The sequence below is a fragment of the Neoarius graeffei genome, chromosome 22, assembly GCF_027579695.1.
Source record: "Neoarius graeffei isolate fNeoGra1 chromosome 22, fNeoGra1.pri, whole genome shotgun sequence".
In the NCBI taxonomy this organism is placed as follows: domain Eukaryota; kingdom Metazoa; phylum Chordata; class Actinopteri; order Siluriformes; family Ariidae; genus Neoarius; species Neoarius graeffei.
The window spans coordinates 14,164,641-14,182,277 of NC_083590.1; the positions used below are offsets into that span (position 1 = coordinate 14,164,641).

The 17,637-nt window shown below is 40.3% G+C and overlaps 1 protein-coding gene across 1 annotated transcript in view; it reads right to left on the reverse strand.

Annotated features, from left to right (window-relative positions):
- Nucleotides 1-40: 40 nt before the first annotated feature.
- The window catches only part of LOC132870285 (NACHT, LRR and PYD domains-containing protein 12-like), a 202,983-nt gene continuing 185,386 nt past the window's right edge, over nucleotides 41-17,637 (reverse strand). Inside the window, exons 17-18 of the mRNA XM_060903920.1 lie at nucleotides 1,661-1,834; nucleotides 41-218 (exon numbers count right to left, since the gene is read on the reverse strand). Of these exons, the coding sequence (XP_060759903.1) occupies nucleotides 41-218; nucleotides 1,661-1,834 (352 nt within the window). The remainder of the gene's footprint in view (nucleotides 219-1,660; nucleotides 1,835-17,637) is intronic.

A 17,637-nucleotide genomic window follows, 5' to 3' on the forward strand; every position in this document is an offset into this window, starting at 1 on the left:
GCTGCTTTCGTGAGTTACTGTGACTCTCAGAAAGATGATCTCACCTCAGTGTCTCCAGTTTACAGTGAGGATTCTCCAGTACAGCACAGAGACACTTCACTCCTGAGACTCCCAGTTTATTATTAGACAGATCCAGTTCTCTCAGGTGTGAGGGGTTTGATCTCAGAGCTGAACTCAGAGCAGCACAGCCTTCATCTGAGACACCACAACCACACAACCTGCAGAGACACAATGACACACACTTCATCAACAGATTTCCATCTTGGTTTAATTCTTACTTTAAAGATGATGAGTGTAAAATTAATTTTATTATTCAGAATGTCATGAGGATTTAATATCACCTGTTTATTCTCATTAACAGTGTGATTAATAATGATAATACTGAGTGTTAAATTTAATTTCTCTCCTCTGTTGTGTGTGATAATAAACCATCAGCAGCTGAAGCTGAACAGAGAACAGCAGAGAGACCATGAACTTTAATCAGAGAGAGAGAGAGAGAGAGAGACTGAATCTCATATGGTTCTCTGCTAGACTTATAGTGCACTACACAGGGGCAATAAACTTGTTTCTCCAGAGTCTACAGAGTGCATTTATAGAACACTATAGATTTAGATTATTGTAGAATCAGAGAAGTAAACAATAATTATTCCATATAAATCCTACAAACATTCAGCCACTCGTTCTTGAGACAGTGTGCGAACAAGAGTTTCAGAAAAAATGGAAAGAAAACCTGAAAACATACCGGTTTCACCTCTCAGTGTCAGAGGAATAAAAATGTCAGTGTAATTTATGACGATGCTCGTTTGTCTAATTAGTTTTTCATCCCTCAAAAAAGAGGGACCACATATAAACAGTGCTGTAATTTCAACACCAGTCACCCAATCTGGATGCAAGTTTCCTCAAAATAAAGCTGAAGGTCTGCACTTTGAGCTTATCATCAATATTTAATTTCATCAACAATAAACTGTGGAGTACAACAACAACAACAGTTACAACCCCCCCCCCCCAAAAAAAGAAAAAAAAGAAAAAGAAAAACACCACAGCAATTATCTATATCCACGTCAGGGCTGGATTTAGGGGGGTCCTGGGATAAAGTTTAAAAATAAATAAATAAATAACTTTGAAACTCTACATTCCACACAATCCCTAAAAATTTCATGCAACCAGAAAGAAAAGTTAAAAATAATAATGAATTGATCTTTATGTTTTTCTGTTGCACTTGTTTTTACTGTAAAATTCGAGCCATGCTGCCTGTTAAAAGCCTCGATATCTCAGAAACTAATGCAGATACAAGCCTGAAATTTTACATACTATTTATTGGGAATAGTGACTTTATTCAAAAAGCATGAAGCAAATCTGAGACGGTCAGTTGGGAACTTTTTTTTCATCTGGTGAAAATTCATATTCATTAATTTCTAAAGTAAAGTAATACATTTCAGACACACTGCAGTCGGATCAAGTCCTGTTTTGTGCTGCAGCTTCTCACATACGTCCATCTGACCCAAAGACTCCGTGACAAATCATCAGTGTGCAGTGAAAAGAAACAATCTTCCTCCTCAGGACACTGATGATGAACCTAAAACCTCTGCTTCATTCTCACTATTAGAGAATGTGTCTTAGTGAGGAGCAGGTCATGTGACTCTCAGAGAGATGATCTTACCCCAGTGTCTCCAGTTTACAGTGAGGATTCTCCAGTACAGCACAGAGACGCTTCACTCCTGAGTCTCCCAGATTATTATTAGTCAGATTCAGTTCTCTCAGGTGTGAGGGGATTGATCTCAGAGCTGAACTCAGAGCTGCACAGCCTTCATCTGAGACACCACAACCACACAACCTGCAGAGACACAATGACACACACTTCATCAACAGATTTTCATCTTGGTGTAATAGTGGTTGTCAAGATGATGTCTCTCCTGTTGGACTGTCTCTATTCTCTTCACCAATCACAAGCTATTATTAATAATGACTCAAACATTACCGCTGTTACTGACATTAAGTTTACTCGAGGTGCAAATGATTCAGCAAAAAGTCAATAATTTAAAGGTTTCAGTGAAGAGTCAGGTTTTGTAGAATTTCTCTCTGCTTGACTGGATTTTTAATGATCACTTATTTAATTATAAAGACATTTTAATTATTTCTTGAAAGTAAAAGTGATTCTGAGGAGAAATGATCACTTCATGATGAATACATTTGTTCTGCATATTTTACATCCATCCATCCATCCATCCATCCATTATCTGTAGCCACTTATCCTGTACAGGGTCATGGGCAAGCTGGATCCTATCCCAGCTGACTATGGGTGAGAGGCGGGGTTCACCCTGGACAAGTCACCAGGTCATCACAGGGCTGACACACAGAGACAAACAACCATTCACACTCACACCTACGGTCAATTTAGAGACACCAATTATCCAAAGCTGCATGTCTTTGGACTGTGGGGGGGAAACCGGAGCACCCAGAGGAAACCCACACAGACACGGGGAGAACATACAAACTCCACACAGAAAGGCCCTCGTCAGCCGCTGCGTTCGAACCCAGAACTTTCTTGCTGTGAGGCAACAGTGCTAACCACTACACCACCGCACCGCTCACATGTTTATTTTTACAGAAAATTGATAAATAACATTGTATACAACTATTAACTGCTGCTTTAGTGAGTTATTGTGACTCTCAGAGAAATGATCTTACCCCAGTGTCTCCAGTTTACAGTGAGGATTCTCCAGTACAGCACAGAGATGCTTCACTCCTGAGTCTCCCAGGTTATTATTAGACAGATCCAGTTCTCTCAGGCATGAGGTGTTTGAGCTCAGAGCTGAACTCAGAGCAGCACAGCCTTCATCTGAGACACCACACCACTTTAAACTGCAGAGACACAGTGACACACACTTCATCAACAGATTTTCATCTTGGTTTAATTCTTACTTTAAAGATGAGTGTAAAATTAATTTTATTATTCAGAATGTCATGAGGATTTAATATCACCTGTTTATTCTCATTAACAGTGTAATTTATAATGCACAGCAAAATCCCCAGTGTTGAATTAACACCCAGAGTGTTTATATAGGTCCAATTGGACCCAAATTTACTCTGAAAGTGTTAATTCAACACTGAGGAATTTGCTGTGATAATACTGAGTGTTATATTGAGTTTCTCTCCTCTGTTGTGTGTGATATTAAACCATCAGCAGCTGAAGCTGAACAGAGAACAGCAGAGAGACCATGAACTTTAATCAGAGAGAGAGAGAGAGAGAGACTGAATCTCAGATGGTTCTCTACTAAACTTATAGTGCACTACACAGGGGCAATAAACTTGTTTCTACAGAGTCTACAGAGTGCATTTATAGAACACTATAGATTTATATTATTGTAGAATCAGAGAAGTAAACAATGATTATTCCATATGTAGCCAGGTGGATAGGGGGCACTGTGTTGTTTTTTTTTGTATCGGTTGTGCTCTGGTAGTGTGTGATGTCACGGCGCGGCCGGCCGGATCGGAGGGGTCTCGCGAGAATAAGGAAATCACGTGAGACTTGATGCGCGCGAAAACATTCCTCCTAACGTGGGCGGTAGCGAAAGGTGTGTAAGAGAAGAGCTAAGTGAGCTGTGTGCTGTGTGCTGCGGGAAGAGTACATGTTTGGAGAGTGACTGAGTGACCGACGGACGGTCGTGACTGGGGATTTTGCGCTTGCTTCTCATCGGTGACGTGTGCGCTTGTCTCGTCTCTGTTGTGTCTGGAGTTGACCTGGATGACCACGGGTTAGCGTAAGTGGTCAGTTATAGTTCACAGAAATCCTTGTTAAGATATTTTCAGTGTTAAATATTGTTTATTGATATTGGGTGTTATTGCTCATGTAAAGGGGAGACTGAGAACTGTGTGTGCTGCGTCCGGTGGGGGGTGAGGCCCTGGGCTGCAAGCTAGGAGTGGGTGAGCACCTGATTTTGTTTCCTGATTCCTAAAGTGTGTAGTATGTTGATTCGAGGTCATTGTAAAATATATGTTGCCAAGTGATGTATGAATATGTAAATTTAAATTACTTCATAGTGTTTATTAAGTTAATCCGTGGAGTTTACTGAGTTCAAACCTGGTATGTACTATAAAATGTATAAGTTAAAAAGAGAAGCGTGGCTTTGAAATGTATTTATGTATGTTTTCTGTTTGCCTAGAAATACGGCCACTGCTGTTGTCTATTTTGCTCTGCGTTGTCTGTTTTTGATTTTTTTGGGGGTTTATTCTGACGGAGTCATAAGAGAGTCCGTATAGAGGGAAAATAATTTGTTTTATTCTTTTATTTCAAATGTGACGAATAACTGTCTCAAAATTATAAAATTAATGCTGTCCTTACTTTGGGTCAGTCGGGGTATTAAAGATCCTACATATATAACTCTGTGTCCAGTCCCATCCTTAATAATCTGGCCACACATAAATCCTGCAAACATTCAGCCACTCGTTCTTGAGACAGCGTGCGAACAAGAATTTCAGGGAAAATGGAAAGAAAAACTGAAAACATACCGGTTTCACCTCTCAGTGTCGAGGAATAAAAATGTCAGTGTTATTTATGACAATGTTCATTTGTCTAATTAGTTTTTCATCCCTCAAAAAAGAGGGACCACATATAAACAGTGCTGTAATTTCAATACCAGTCACCCAATCTGGATGCAAGTTCCCTCAAAATAAAGCTGAAGGTCTGCACTTTGAGCTCATCTTCATTATTTAATTTCATCAACAATATACTGTGGAGGACAACAACAACAGTTTATAAAAAAACAAAAACAAAAAACACACCACAGCAATTATCAATATCCACGTGAGGGCTGGATTTAGGGGGGTCCTGGGATGAAGTTTAAAAAAAATAAATAAATAACTTTGAAACTCTACATTCCACACTATCCCTAAAAATTTCATGTAACCAGAAAGAAAAGTTAAAAATAATAATGAATTGATCTTTGTAATGCTTTTCTGTTGCACTTGTTTTTACAGTAAAATTCGAGCCACGCTGCCTGTTAAAAGCCTCGATATCTCAGAAACTAATGCAGAAACAAGCCTGGAATTTTACACACTATTTATTGGGAATAGTGACTTTATTCAAAAAGTATGAAGCAAATCTGAGACGGTCAGTTGGAAACTTTTTTTTTCATCTGGTGAAAATTCATATTCATTCATTTCTAAAGGAAAGTAATACATTTCAGACACACTGCAGTCGGATCAAGCCCTGTTTTGTGCTGCAGCTTCTCACATACGTCCATCTGACCCAAAGACTCTGTGACAAATCATCAGTGTGCAGTGAACAGAAACAATCTTCCTCCTCAGGACATTGATGATGAACCTAAAACCTCTGCTTCAGTCTCACTATTAGAGAATGTGTCTTACTGAGGAGCAGGTCATGTGACTCTCAGAGAGATGATCTTACCCCAGTGTCTCCAGTTTACAGTGAGGATTCTCCAGTACAGCACAGAGACGCTTCACTCCTGAGTCTCCCAGATTGTTATTAGTCAGATCCAGTTCTCTCAGGAATGAGGGGTTTGATCTCAGAGCTGAACTCAGAGCAGCACAGCCTTCATCTGAGACACCACAACTACACAACCTGCAGAGACACAATGACACACACTTCATCAACAGATTTTCATCTTGGTGTAATAGTGGTTGTGAAGATGATGTCTCTCATGTTGGACTGTCTCTATTCTCTTCACCAATCACAAGCTATTATTAATAATGACTCAAACATTACCACTGTTACTGACATTAAGTTTACTCGAGGTGCAAATGATTCAGCTAAAAGTCAATAATTTAAAGGTTTAAGTGAAGAGTCAGGTTTTGTAGAATTTATCTCTGCTTGACTGGATTTTTGATGATCACATATTTAATTGTAAAGACACTTAATTATTTCTTGAAAGTAAAAGTGATTCTGAGGAGAAACGATCACTTCATGACTAATATATTTGTTCTGCATGTTTTACTTTTACAGAAAATTTTAATTGATAACACTGTATACAACTATTAACTGCTGCTTTAGTGAGTTATTGTGACTCTCAGAGAGATGATCTTACTTCAGTGTCTCCAGTTTACAGTGAGGATTCTCCAGTCCAGCACAGAGACGCTTCACTCCTGAGTCTCCCACATTATTATTAGTCAGATCCAGTTCTCTCAGGTGTGAGGGGTTTGATCTCAGAGCTGAACTCAGAGCAGCACAGCCTTCATCTGAGACACCACAATTACACAACCTGCAGAGACACAATGACACACTTTATAAACAGATTTTCATCTTGGTGTAATAGTGGTTGTGAAGATGATGTCTCTCCTGTTGGACTGTCTCTATTCTCTTCACCAATCACAAGCTATTATTAATAATGACTCAAACATTACCACTGTTACTGACATTAAGTTTACTCGAGGTGCAAATGATTCAGCAAAAAGTCAATAATTTAAAGGTTAAAGTGAAGAGTCAGGTTTTGTAGAATTTATCTCTGCTTGACTGGATTTTTAGTGATCACCACGGGCGATTGCTCTAAGACAACGAAGGAGGCTCAGCCTCCTCTAAAAATGACGAACATTGTGTAGGATGAATTGCGCTAGGCTTATGTTATAGCCGACCTTATAACATTGCTATTTCAGATACAGAATCATAGAAATATATGTGCTCAACCCAACTACAGTGCGAAATCATTCCGTTATAACTTTCCCCAGTTCGCCTAATGTGTGCATGAGTTTTTCCCCCTCGTGACAGCGCGATTAGTCTGGCTAACGCAACTTCAAAGCTCTGCGAGCATTGGTCTGGCAAAGATATTAAGCCCAACCGTTTCCCAAAGTGCGTGGTTGACCCGCCTCCCTGAAATACCTCAGTTTGCTACTGGTCGAAGCCAGAAAAGGCTGTGACGAAGCTTAAACCAATCACATCACTCTTTCCTCTGACGTATGTGACGCGACGGAAACTGCTTGAGTAACAGGAAGAAGAAGGAGGAGAATAAATACCTCCAGGGCTGCTCTTTGCTCCGTTTTCAATGAGAACTTCCCGTTGAATGCTTTCAATACAGCATCTACCACTGTGTCAAAGGCTTGCCACTGCTCCATGTTCGTAATGTTTCTAGTGAATGAAGTGCTTCCGGCATAGATTCTGTAAACAATCTATGGCTTCCGGTCGCAGTTCTACTACGTCACTGCCTTGAACACGCCTCTACCCAGGGCCGTTGGAGATGCTCAAAGTTGATTGGCTCCCGATTTTTCGGGAGCTTGGAAGAGCTGGACATAGCTTGCCTTGCCAGACTAAGTTCACAACAGGCCCCCGTGTTGCGTCACACTTAGGATGGGCGGGCCCAGGCTACAGCGCGATGCAGCCCAGCCTCAGTGCACTTCAATGGCATTTGGGAGCTATGCGCTTGTCAATCTCAAAATGCAAGACGGTTATTGGACAAATACTGCGAAAATGCCCGCCCACGGAGTCTCATGGACTCCCAGCCTCAGTGGAATAGAGTGCTTCGAGGTCAGCGCGAACCCAGCGGTGGCCATATTGGAAGTCAAAAGTCGCTGTGTCAGTGCATTGTTGTTGTTCAGCGAAGCAAAAAGGGGTGACAATGCCGAATACGTGTGTCATTGTTGGCTGTAGTAGCCGGGGGAAAAGGGTGGCAAAAGCTTCCACAGACTCCCTAAAGTCGTGACTAACCAGGGAATTGCAGCACAGGAGAAAAGCGAGCGGAGGAGACAACAGTGGCTGGCTGCCATCAACCGCTCAAATTTAGGACAACTTGACTGTATCCGGATTTGTTCTGATCACTTTCTGACAGGTAGGTTAAATTGTCTTGAATTTCATAGTTACTAAAATAAATGTGATACAAACTATTATCTTTTCTATGTACTTTCAGCAATGATTAATGGATATATTTGTCACATTAGGTAGCTTATGTCTACTGCAGTGCATTGTTGCATCAAATGGCATTTAAGATCTAGGCCTAGAAATGTTTATGTACACATGCTGTTAGTACAAGTTACATACTAGGCCTACATTTTATTCACTGACTAAAATAATTGATAATAATTATAATAGTTTTTCAAACATTATTTAGATTTTGGCTTCCATACTCTTGTAGTTCTGGAAATCCTTTAGTTCACAAAATGGACTTGGGTGAAACACTAGATAGTTCACAAGATTGATGTATGTCACATGCGGCAACAAGCTGGGCTCAGCTTTCCATTCCTTCTCACTAACAGTGTATGGATCTACATTCCCAATGAAATGTACCTTCTCAGCATAACGCTCCCGTGCCTGCTTATCCAAACTTTCACAGTAGTGCTCCATCACTTCAGATGTCTAAATTCTTAAAAAATCCAAGCTTCTAAGCCCTCTAATGCGGAAACGAATCGGTGAATGTGTATTCTATGATGTGTACCCTATGAGCGCTCTGGAGCGAGTGACTTCCAAGATGGCTGCGCAGACCGCAGTGTTACTATTTTTAGCATCATCTCGGAGCACTCTATTCAATGGCATTTGGGAGCTATGCGCTTTTCAATCTCAAAATGCAAGATGGTTATTGGACAAATACTGTGAAAATGCCCGCCCACAGACTCTGAGCCTCACAGTGGGAGGGACATGGCAGTTTCCGCGAGGAGACTGGTGATTGGTGAAAGTGGCCGGATATTTTCTTTGATTGACAGCTCATTTCAACTATAGACAGGCAGCGGTGAATTTCAGTTCAGTCCCATGCGGATTCACAAGTGCTGTGGTGTATCATAAGAGATCAGCTTACATTTACATTTCATTCATTACATACGGTTTCTACCAGCTTTTTTAGTTTGTATATATTTTCATTGTAAATAAAGTGTAAATATAGTGTTGTCAAGTTTGCTATCTTAGTTCCAGAAATTTTGTTTATTTGAGTGATTGAACTTGAGGGGGCTAGACAGCTAGCAAGAAAGCTGTGCACGGATGCCAAGCATTGTTGATTTAATTTTGGCGAAGCCATTTGCCAGTCTTCCATTCGAGAAAAAAAATAAAATTAAACAGCAGGGTAGACCAACGCCTCAAATTGACTTGGTGAAAAAGGTAGGGAATAATACTCGTTCCTTTCAGCTCTCCTGGTACGAGAAAGTGAATTGGCTAACAGCAAGTGACCCACATCAACAACAGTAAATAGGCTACTTTAGTAATATGTCATGGATGGACCAAAAATATAGAATCTATTTAAAATGTTTATGCTGAGTATATTATATTGGAATGTATATTTATCTGGATATGAATTAAACACAGCTACAATTTGGAAAACAATTTTAAATAAAAGCACAGCTGAGAACATTTCACACTACAGACCTGGATTAAAAGTGAAGGGTTATCAAAATTGTCAATAAAACATTTCTCAGTCAAAATAAGTAAAATATAGGGAAAGTGTCATTGAATGAAATGTGTGGCACCCAGCTCTATGTTTGGCTCCCCAAGGTCAGTGCTTGTGCCTATTCCAGAGCACTCTGCTGTTACTGCTGAGGTTCCTGACAAAGAGCTGCTTTCAATAATGATCAATTTTTAAACAACATGCCACAATTTTAAAATATAAAATGTTAAAATATACCCCCCCCCCAACACCACCATCATGTATATTGGACAGTAGGCTAATGGGCCAAAAGAACCTGTTGTTTCACAGTTTGTGACCCTGCCAACAATCAGCCAGATCAGAGGCAAGAGTATGGGCAAAATTGATGTGTTTTTTCTTTTTTCTTTTAAAATCTGGAAATATCGTAACCGACCAGCCTCCCCTGTTGGAAAGACTACCAGCCGCCACTGGTGATCACATATTTAATTGTAAAGACACTTAATAATTTCTTGAAAGTAAAAGTGATTCTGAGGAGAAACGATCACTTCATGACTAATATATTTGTTCTGCATGTTTTACTTTTACAGAAAATTTTAATTGATAAACAACACTGTATACAACTATTAACTGCTGCTTTAGTGAGTTATTGTGACTCTCAGAGAGATGATCTTACTTCAGTGTCTCCACATTACAGTGAGGATTCTCCAGTAAAGCAAAGAGACGCTTCACTCCTGATTCTTTTAGTTTATTCCCTGTCAGATGCAGTGTCTTCACAGTCAGATGCAGTTCTCTCAGACTGGAGGTTTCGGAGTTGAGCACTGAGGCCAGAGCTTCAGCCCTTTTCACTTTAATTGTACCACAACTGATCCTGAAGGAAATAAAATAATACATAATAAACTCACACAAATGATCAAACAAATCCTCAGATCTTTCACTGCACCATTTCATTTTCATAAATGACAAAAGTACAAACTCTGAATCGACAATACACTGAAATGCTGTAACAGTAATTCACAGTTCGAGCTGTTCGGATTTGAGTTTTCTGCTGCACACGTCATCACTGACACATGGGATAAACACGCAACATAAAATCTGATCACCAAATCGGGAAATAAGAGTCTGATCTAAAATATTTATCAGAGGAGAAAGGAAAAGAGTTTCAAAAGTCAGGTTTAGATGAAGCAGGCAGAGTTCGAGGCAGAGTCATATTTATCTGAACAGATCAGACATTTGATTTGTTCTCTAATTAGTGAGCGACTGAAATGATCACAGCCCAGTGCTGAAGGGGTTTTATGGAGATACTCATGATGAGCTCGTTAGCCAAGAGTGTGTGTTCCCAGGTGCTCCTTATTTGTTCCTGGTGCCAGTGATTTACAGACTGGACATGTTCTTCCCCTTACACTCTGTGTGTTGTCTCTCCCTGTCTGACCTGAAATCAATAAATCACAGAGCTACAGCAGGGAAAAGAACAAAAACTGTGAAGGACAAAAAAGTTACAATTTATAAAAGATGTCAGGATATTAGAAGAACAAAAGAATAATTAGCATGTAATAAATTGATATTATGATGTAATAAAAGTAAATAAGAATGGTGTTTCTCATGAGTTCTCTGTGAAAGTCTGTTTTTCCACTTGAATAAAACTTTTTATCAGGTCATAATAACAGTAAAGATTTTAATTATAATTCTGTATTACTGCAAGCTCCATATGGTTCTATCGGCCCAGTGTCTGCATCATTACATTTCAAGAAAAATACAAATTTAATTTGGAGAAATGTAAAGAAAAAAAATTGTCAAACTAAACACAGTGAAGGTTTTACACAGAAAAAAAATCTCCATGTTTCTTGGACACTGGAGCCTGTAATAAAGGTGTAACTTGTAAATATTGTAAATAAACTATATGTAAAAGTTCTGTTTGATTATTTGCATTGACTTTCGGAAATGTGTTGTTTGTAAGTCTAGTTAGTTGGCTGTCGCTTCCATCTTCAGCTCACAGCTTCGATACTTCTTGGGAAAAAATGACATCATTCGACACGTAAACGTTTTTCTCCTTCAATGACATCAACTGGTTTCCACATGTTTAATCGCTGCCCTTCAGTATTATTCAATTCTACATGCAACTGTTATCCCCTAATTTATCTACTGATGTATTTGTATTAACACACTCTGGATCACCTGAAACTCAAAACATCCCAAAACAGGGGTGGGCAGGAACGAAGTACATTTACTGGAGTTCTGAAATTGAGGACGTTTTTCATCTCTATACTTTACTCGAGTGTTAATTTTTTGGAAAATTATGACTTTTACTCCACTACATTTGAAGGATAAATATTGGACTCTTGACTCCAGGAAATTTCTCTGAAGGTTCCTGTTACTCGTTACTCTGAAACATAGCTTTCATATCAGCAGATGAATTTTTGTTTCTTTTCTAAAATGCGAGGCCATACGCTGTGTTCGTGACAGGAGAAAACCAACCACAGTAAACTCCTCCTACGATCAAGTTCAAAGTGCTTGCTGCATTTTTTTGAACAGGGGTGGGTTTCCTGAAAGCCTCTTTCAGCCAAGAGTGTCTTTAATTACCTCCTAAGATCCACCATCAAGCTAACGTGGTTTTCCTGAACAACATCATCGCACAAGTAGTCCTTTAGTTTGCTCAGAATTTACGAGAGACCTGGATCACTTGTTCAAAACAAAGAGCGTCTCGCTCACAGCTGAATCCACAGACTGCGCTGTGCCTCTGAGGGACTCTCACAGGCAACGGGGGAAACTGGTGTTGAATCTGCTGCTGGTGTTCAATTATTTTTCTTGTACGTTGCAAGTACATCGAGTTAATCTCATCTCATTATCTCTATCCGCTTTATCCTGTTCTACAGGGTCGCAGGCAAGCTGGAGCCTAACCCAGCTGACTACGGGGCGAAAGGTGGGGTACACCCTGGACAAGTCACCAGGTCATCACAGGGCTGACACATAGACACAGACAACCATTCACACTCACACCTATGGTCAATTTAGAGTCACCAGTTAACCAAACCTGCATGTCTTTGGACTGTGGGGGAATCCGGAGCACCCGGAGGAAACCCACGCGGACACAGGGAGAACATGCAAACTCTGCACAGAAAGGCCCTCGCCGGCCCCGGGGCTCGAACCCGGACCTTCTTGCTGTGAGGCGACAGCGCTAACCACTACACCACTGTGCCGCCCATCGAGTTAATTATTAAATAAATATATAAAAAACATTCTGAATACAGTGGGGCAAAAAAGTATTTAGTCAGCCACCAATTGTGCAAGTTCTCCCACTTAAAAAGATGAGAGAGGCCTGTAATTTTCATCATAGGTACACTTCAACTATGAGAGACAGAATGGGGGGAAAGAATCCAGGAAATCACATTGTAGGATTTGTAATGAATTAATTGGTAAATTCCTCGGTAAAATAAGTATTTGGTCACCTACAAACAAGCAAGATTTCTGTCTCTCACAGACCTGTAACAACTTCTTTAAGAGGCTCCTCTGTCCTCCACTCGTTACCTGTATTAATGGCACCTGTTTGAACTCGTTATCAGTATAAAAGACACCTGTCCACAACCTCAAACAGTCACACTCCAAACTCCACTATGGCCAAGACCAAAGAGCTGTCAAAGGACACCAGAAACAAAATTGTAGACATGCACCAGGCTGGGAAGACTGAATCTGCAATAGGTAAGCAGCTTGGTGTGAAGAAATCAACTGTGGGAGCAATTATTAGAAAATGGAAGACATACAAGACCACTGATAATCTCCCTCAATCTGGGGCTCCACGCAAGATCTCACTCCGTGGGGTCAAAATGATCACAAGAATGGTGAGCAAAAATCCCAGAACCACACGGGGGACCTAGTGAATGACCTGCAGAGAGCTGGGCCCAAAGTAACAAAGGCTACCATCAGTAACACACTACGCCGCCAGGGACTCAAATCCTGCAGTGCCAGACGTGTCCCCCTGCTTAAGCCAGTACATGTCCAGGCCCGTCTGAAGTTTGCTAGAGAGCATTTGGATGATCCAGAAGAGGATTGGGAGAATGTCATATGGTCAGATGAAACCAAAATAGAACTTTTTGGTAAAAACTCAACTTGCCGTGTTTGGAGGAGAAAGAATGCTGAGTTGCATCCAAAGAACACCATACCTACTGTGAAGCATGGGGGTGGAAACATCATGCTTTGGGGCTGTTTTTCTGCAAAGGGACCAGGACGACTGATCCGTGTAAAGGAAAGAATGAATGGGGCCATGTATCATGAGATTTTGAGTGAAAACCTCCTTCCATAAGCAAGGGCATTGAAGATGAAGCGTGGCTGGGTCTTTCAGCATGACAATGATCCCAAACACATCGCCCGGGCAATGAAGGCGTGGCTTCGTAAGAAGCATTTCAAGGTCCTGGAGTGGCCTAGCCAGTCTCCAGATCTCAACCCCATAGAAAATCTTTGGAGGGAGTTGAAAGTCCGTGTTGCCCAGCAACAGCCCCAAAACATCACTGCTCTAGAGGAGATCTGCATGGAGGAATGGGCCAAAATACCAGCAACAGTGTGTGAAAACCTTGTGAAGACTTACAGAAAATGTTTGACCTCTGTCATTGCCAACAAAGGGTATATAAAGTATTGAGATGAACTTGTTATTGACCAAATACTTATTTTCCACCATAATTGGCAAATAAATTCTTTAAAAATCAGACAATGTGATTTTCTGGATTTTTTTCTCATTTTGTCTCTCGTAGTTGAGGTATACCTATGATGAAAATTACAGGCCTCTCTCATCTTTTTAAGTGGGAGAACTTGCACAATTGGTGACTGACTAAATACTTTTTTGCCCCACTGTATATATTTCAATGTGTTATGGAATGACGTATGGATATTGTAATGTCACACTGATATCTGCACATTTTAACCAGATTCAACTCCATTAGGCATCAACTCCACTAGGCGTCCTCATAAATGAGACACATTTCTGCACCTCTAACTCACTCTCTGTGTGTGTGAGAGAGAGGGTATTTAATCTGTCTCTACCTCAGGAAGTATATATAAGGTCAATTCATCATCCTTAGGTAGAGACAGATCAAACCCCACCCCTGCAAACACATGGGAGAACATTGCTAACTTGGCATTGTGGGTAACAGTTGAAATAATCCTGACTGTACGTTTGAGTAATAGTGAAATGAGCCAGCACAGGGAACGCATTTACTTAATTATTTTGTTTATTGTTTGCTCATTCTTTCGTGTGAACGTTTATTTATTTAATTAAAAACACACTTGTAATAAAAAAATATTGCCCAAAAATGTAAAATAGTTTCAATTATTAATTACCACATTATATATGGTAAAAAACAACATCATGTGACCTCATCGAGTGGAATAAGCAACTACTAATGCCTATATCGGGGACACGCACCGCAAAGAAGCTCTTCTTAATGTTGCTCTTATCACTTCTTATGGGTGAGTTCAGGAAAACCACGTACAGAGACAACGTTCGTTGCTTCAGAGAGAGTCTCTCAACTCACTCTTTAGCCCTAAAGTGCAACGTTATCGGGAAACCTGCCCCTGTTCAGTTTGAACTTGGTGGTGATGATGGTAATGATGACTACAACAGATAAAAATGATGGTTCCTCACTAGAGCACCCAGGGCCAGATCTGAAGTCCATGTTTGAGATTTTTGAAATGAAAAAAAAAAAAAAAAAAAAAAAAGAGTTGTATTGTTTTTGCTCTGTTTACCGCAAACAAACGTCATCACTGTTACACAAATTTCCTGTCCAACCTGAGAAAGCATGGTGAGGGATGTAAACATTAGTTGGCAGGGTGGGGGTGTTAAAATAAAAACAACAATGCGGACCTTTTGTCGAGTCAATTGTTTTTCTATCAGCATTTCTACAGGCTTTGTATCATTCTATACACTTTTTATTCTACAGGTTCTACAAGCAAGTCACTGCATTCAGTAGGTTGTTTCCAAGTCATTAGATTCTGTAAATGCATCGTGGCAACAATCCAACAACACCTTGACATTAAAAAGGAAACAAGAAAATCATGAATCTTTAAATAGTACTTTTGAAGACTTAAACTGCACATGAAGCAATTTTTTTTTTTTTTTTTTTACATATTTCAATAAACATGCCCTGGTGAAAATCTTTCAAGGATCTTCAAAGTTCTTTGTGGATATCAACAAAGATTCTCAAGTATCTTTTGAAATTCTTACCAAGATCATTAAGGATCTTCAATTTTCTAAGATCTTTTGTTAGGGTTTTGCTGGGAATCGAACCCAGGTCACTGGTGTGGTAATCCAGCAAACCCCCACTAGGCCACCAGGGGAGTAACTCAAGTGCAGAGGAGAGAGACGAAAGTAGAATTCAAAAAACAGTTTATTGCCAACGCTCAGAAGTCTCAAAAATCCAAAGCAAAAATAACAAAAGTAAAACCCAAACGCTCAGAAGATACAAGGGGAAAATAAACATCCAAAAGTTCAAAGTGAAAATCCAAACCAAAAAGAAGAGGCAAAAATCCAATGGTCAGAAGATCCAAAAATGACAAGTACAAAGTCCAAAAGAAAGCAAAATACAAAAACACAAGGCCATAAGCAAGGTACACAGAACAGAGGTTACTAGCCATAAACAGCACAAAGACTCAGTGACGAGACCTAACTGAGGAAGTATATATAGCCAGGGTAATTAAGAAACTAGGCGGGGCAGAAAATGAAGAACAGGTGGGGTAAAAGGCACATGAAAACAAACACAAAACACAGAAACAATAGCGGCCTCTAGCTGTCAAAACAAACATAACAAGACAGGGAAATAATAGCGGCCTCTAGAGGCCAAGACAGTCCCAAGTCCTAACATCTTTGAAAGATCCTTGTTGAATCCTTGAGGATCTTGCAGGATCCTTGCAAAGATCTTTGTGGGGATCATTATGAGGATCTTTGTAGGATCCTTAAAAGATCTTTGTCAAATCCCTGAGGATCTTTACAAATGATTTTGCAAATGAAGATCTTTGAAGATCTTTCTAAGATCCTTATCTTTCAGGATCTTTGGCAGGTCTTTGACAATCCTCATGGATCCTTAAATATCCTGTGAGTTTTTTCACCAGGGTACTGTTGAAACACACAACTGCAAAGTTTGAGATGACAGGATCTGTAAAATATCAATCGATGATATTGAAAAAGGGGTGCCACGGTGGTGTAGTGGTTAGCACTGTCGCCTCACAGCAAGAAGTTTCTGGGTTCAAGCCCAGTGGCTGGCAGGGGCCTTTCTGTGTGGAGTTTGCATGTTCTCCCCGTGTCTCCTCCGGGTGTTCCGGTTTCCCCCACAGTCCAAAGACATGCAGGTTAGGTTAATTGGTGTCTCTAAATTGACCATAGGTGTGAGTGTGAATGGTTGTTTTTCTCTGTGTCAGCCTTGCAATGATCTAGCGACTTGTCCAGGTTGTACCCTGCCTCTCACCCATAGTCAGCTGGGATAGGCTCCAGCTTGCCTGTGACCCTGTAGAACAGGATAAGTGGCTACAGATAATGGATGGATAATGGAAAAGGCAAACCTCCCAACCTCGAGTGCAAAGATTATGTTAAATATCTTGGAACCTTAATTGAGAGTAATCTTGCCTTTAAATACCATATTGAACATATAACTGTTAAGATAAGTAAAACTGTAGGAATGACTGCTAAACTCAGGCATTTTGTACCTTTTACGACACTACGTCAAATTTATCAGTTTCTGCTCTTTCCATACATATGCTGTTACAGTGTGGGGCCTTGCCAGTAAATGTTACTTAAATTAGATTTTGATCCTACAAAAACATGCCCTGCGCTTCATGTCTTTTGCAAAAAGAAATGAGCATGCGGTGCCACTTTTTGTTGATGCTGATATTTTACCTATAAAATTTCTACACTGTGAATCCGTATGTTGCCAAACGCATGACCTTCGGAATGGGATTGCCCCAACCAACATATTAAATCTTTTTATTGATACCAGGAGCATCCATTCATACAGTACTTAGGCTTCGACTTCCAAGAACTTTTACAAAAAAAATCTAGACCAGAAATGCAATGTAATTCATTTTCTAGAGCAGGAGTAAGGGTGTGGAATGACCTACCATGGTTATTAAGAGAGCTTTCAAAACAACAAGAAAGAAAAAAAAGAAAGAAACCTTTATTTGTCACATGCACACTTCAAGCACAGTGAAATTCATCCTCTGCATTTAACCCATCTGAAGCAGTGAACACACACACACACACTCAGAGCAGTGGGCAGCCACACCAAAGTGCCCAGGGAGCAGTCAGGGGTCAGGTACCTTGCTCAAGGGCACCTCAGCCCAAGGCCACCCCACATCAACCTGCATGTCT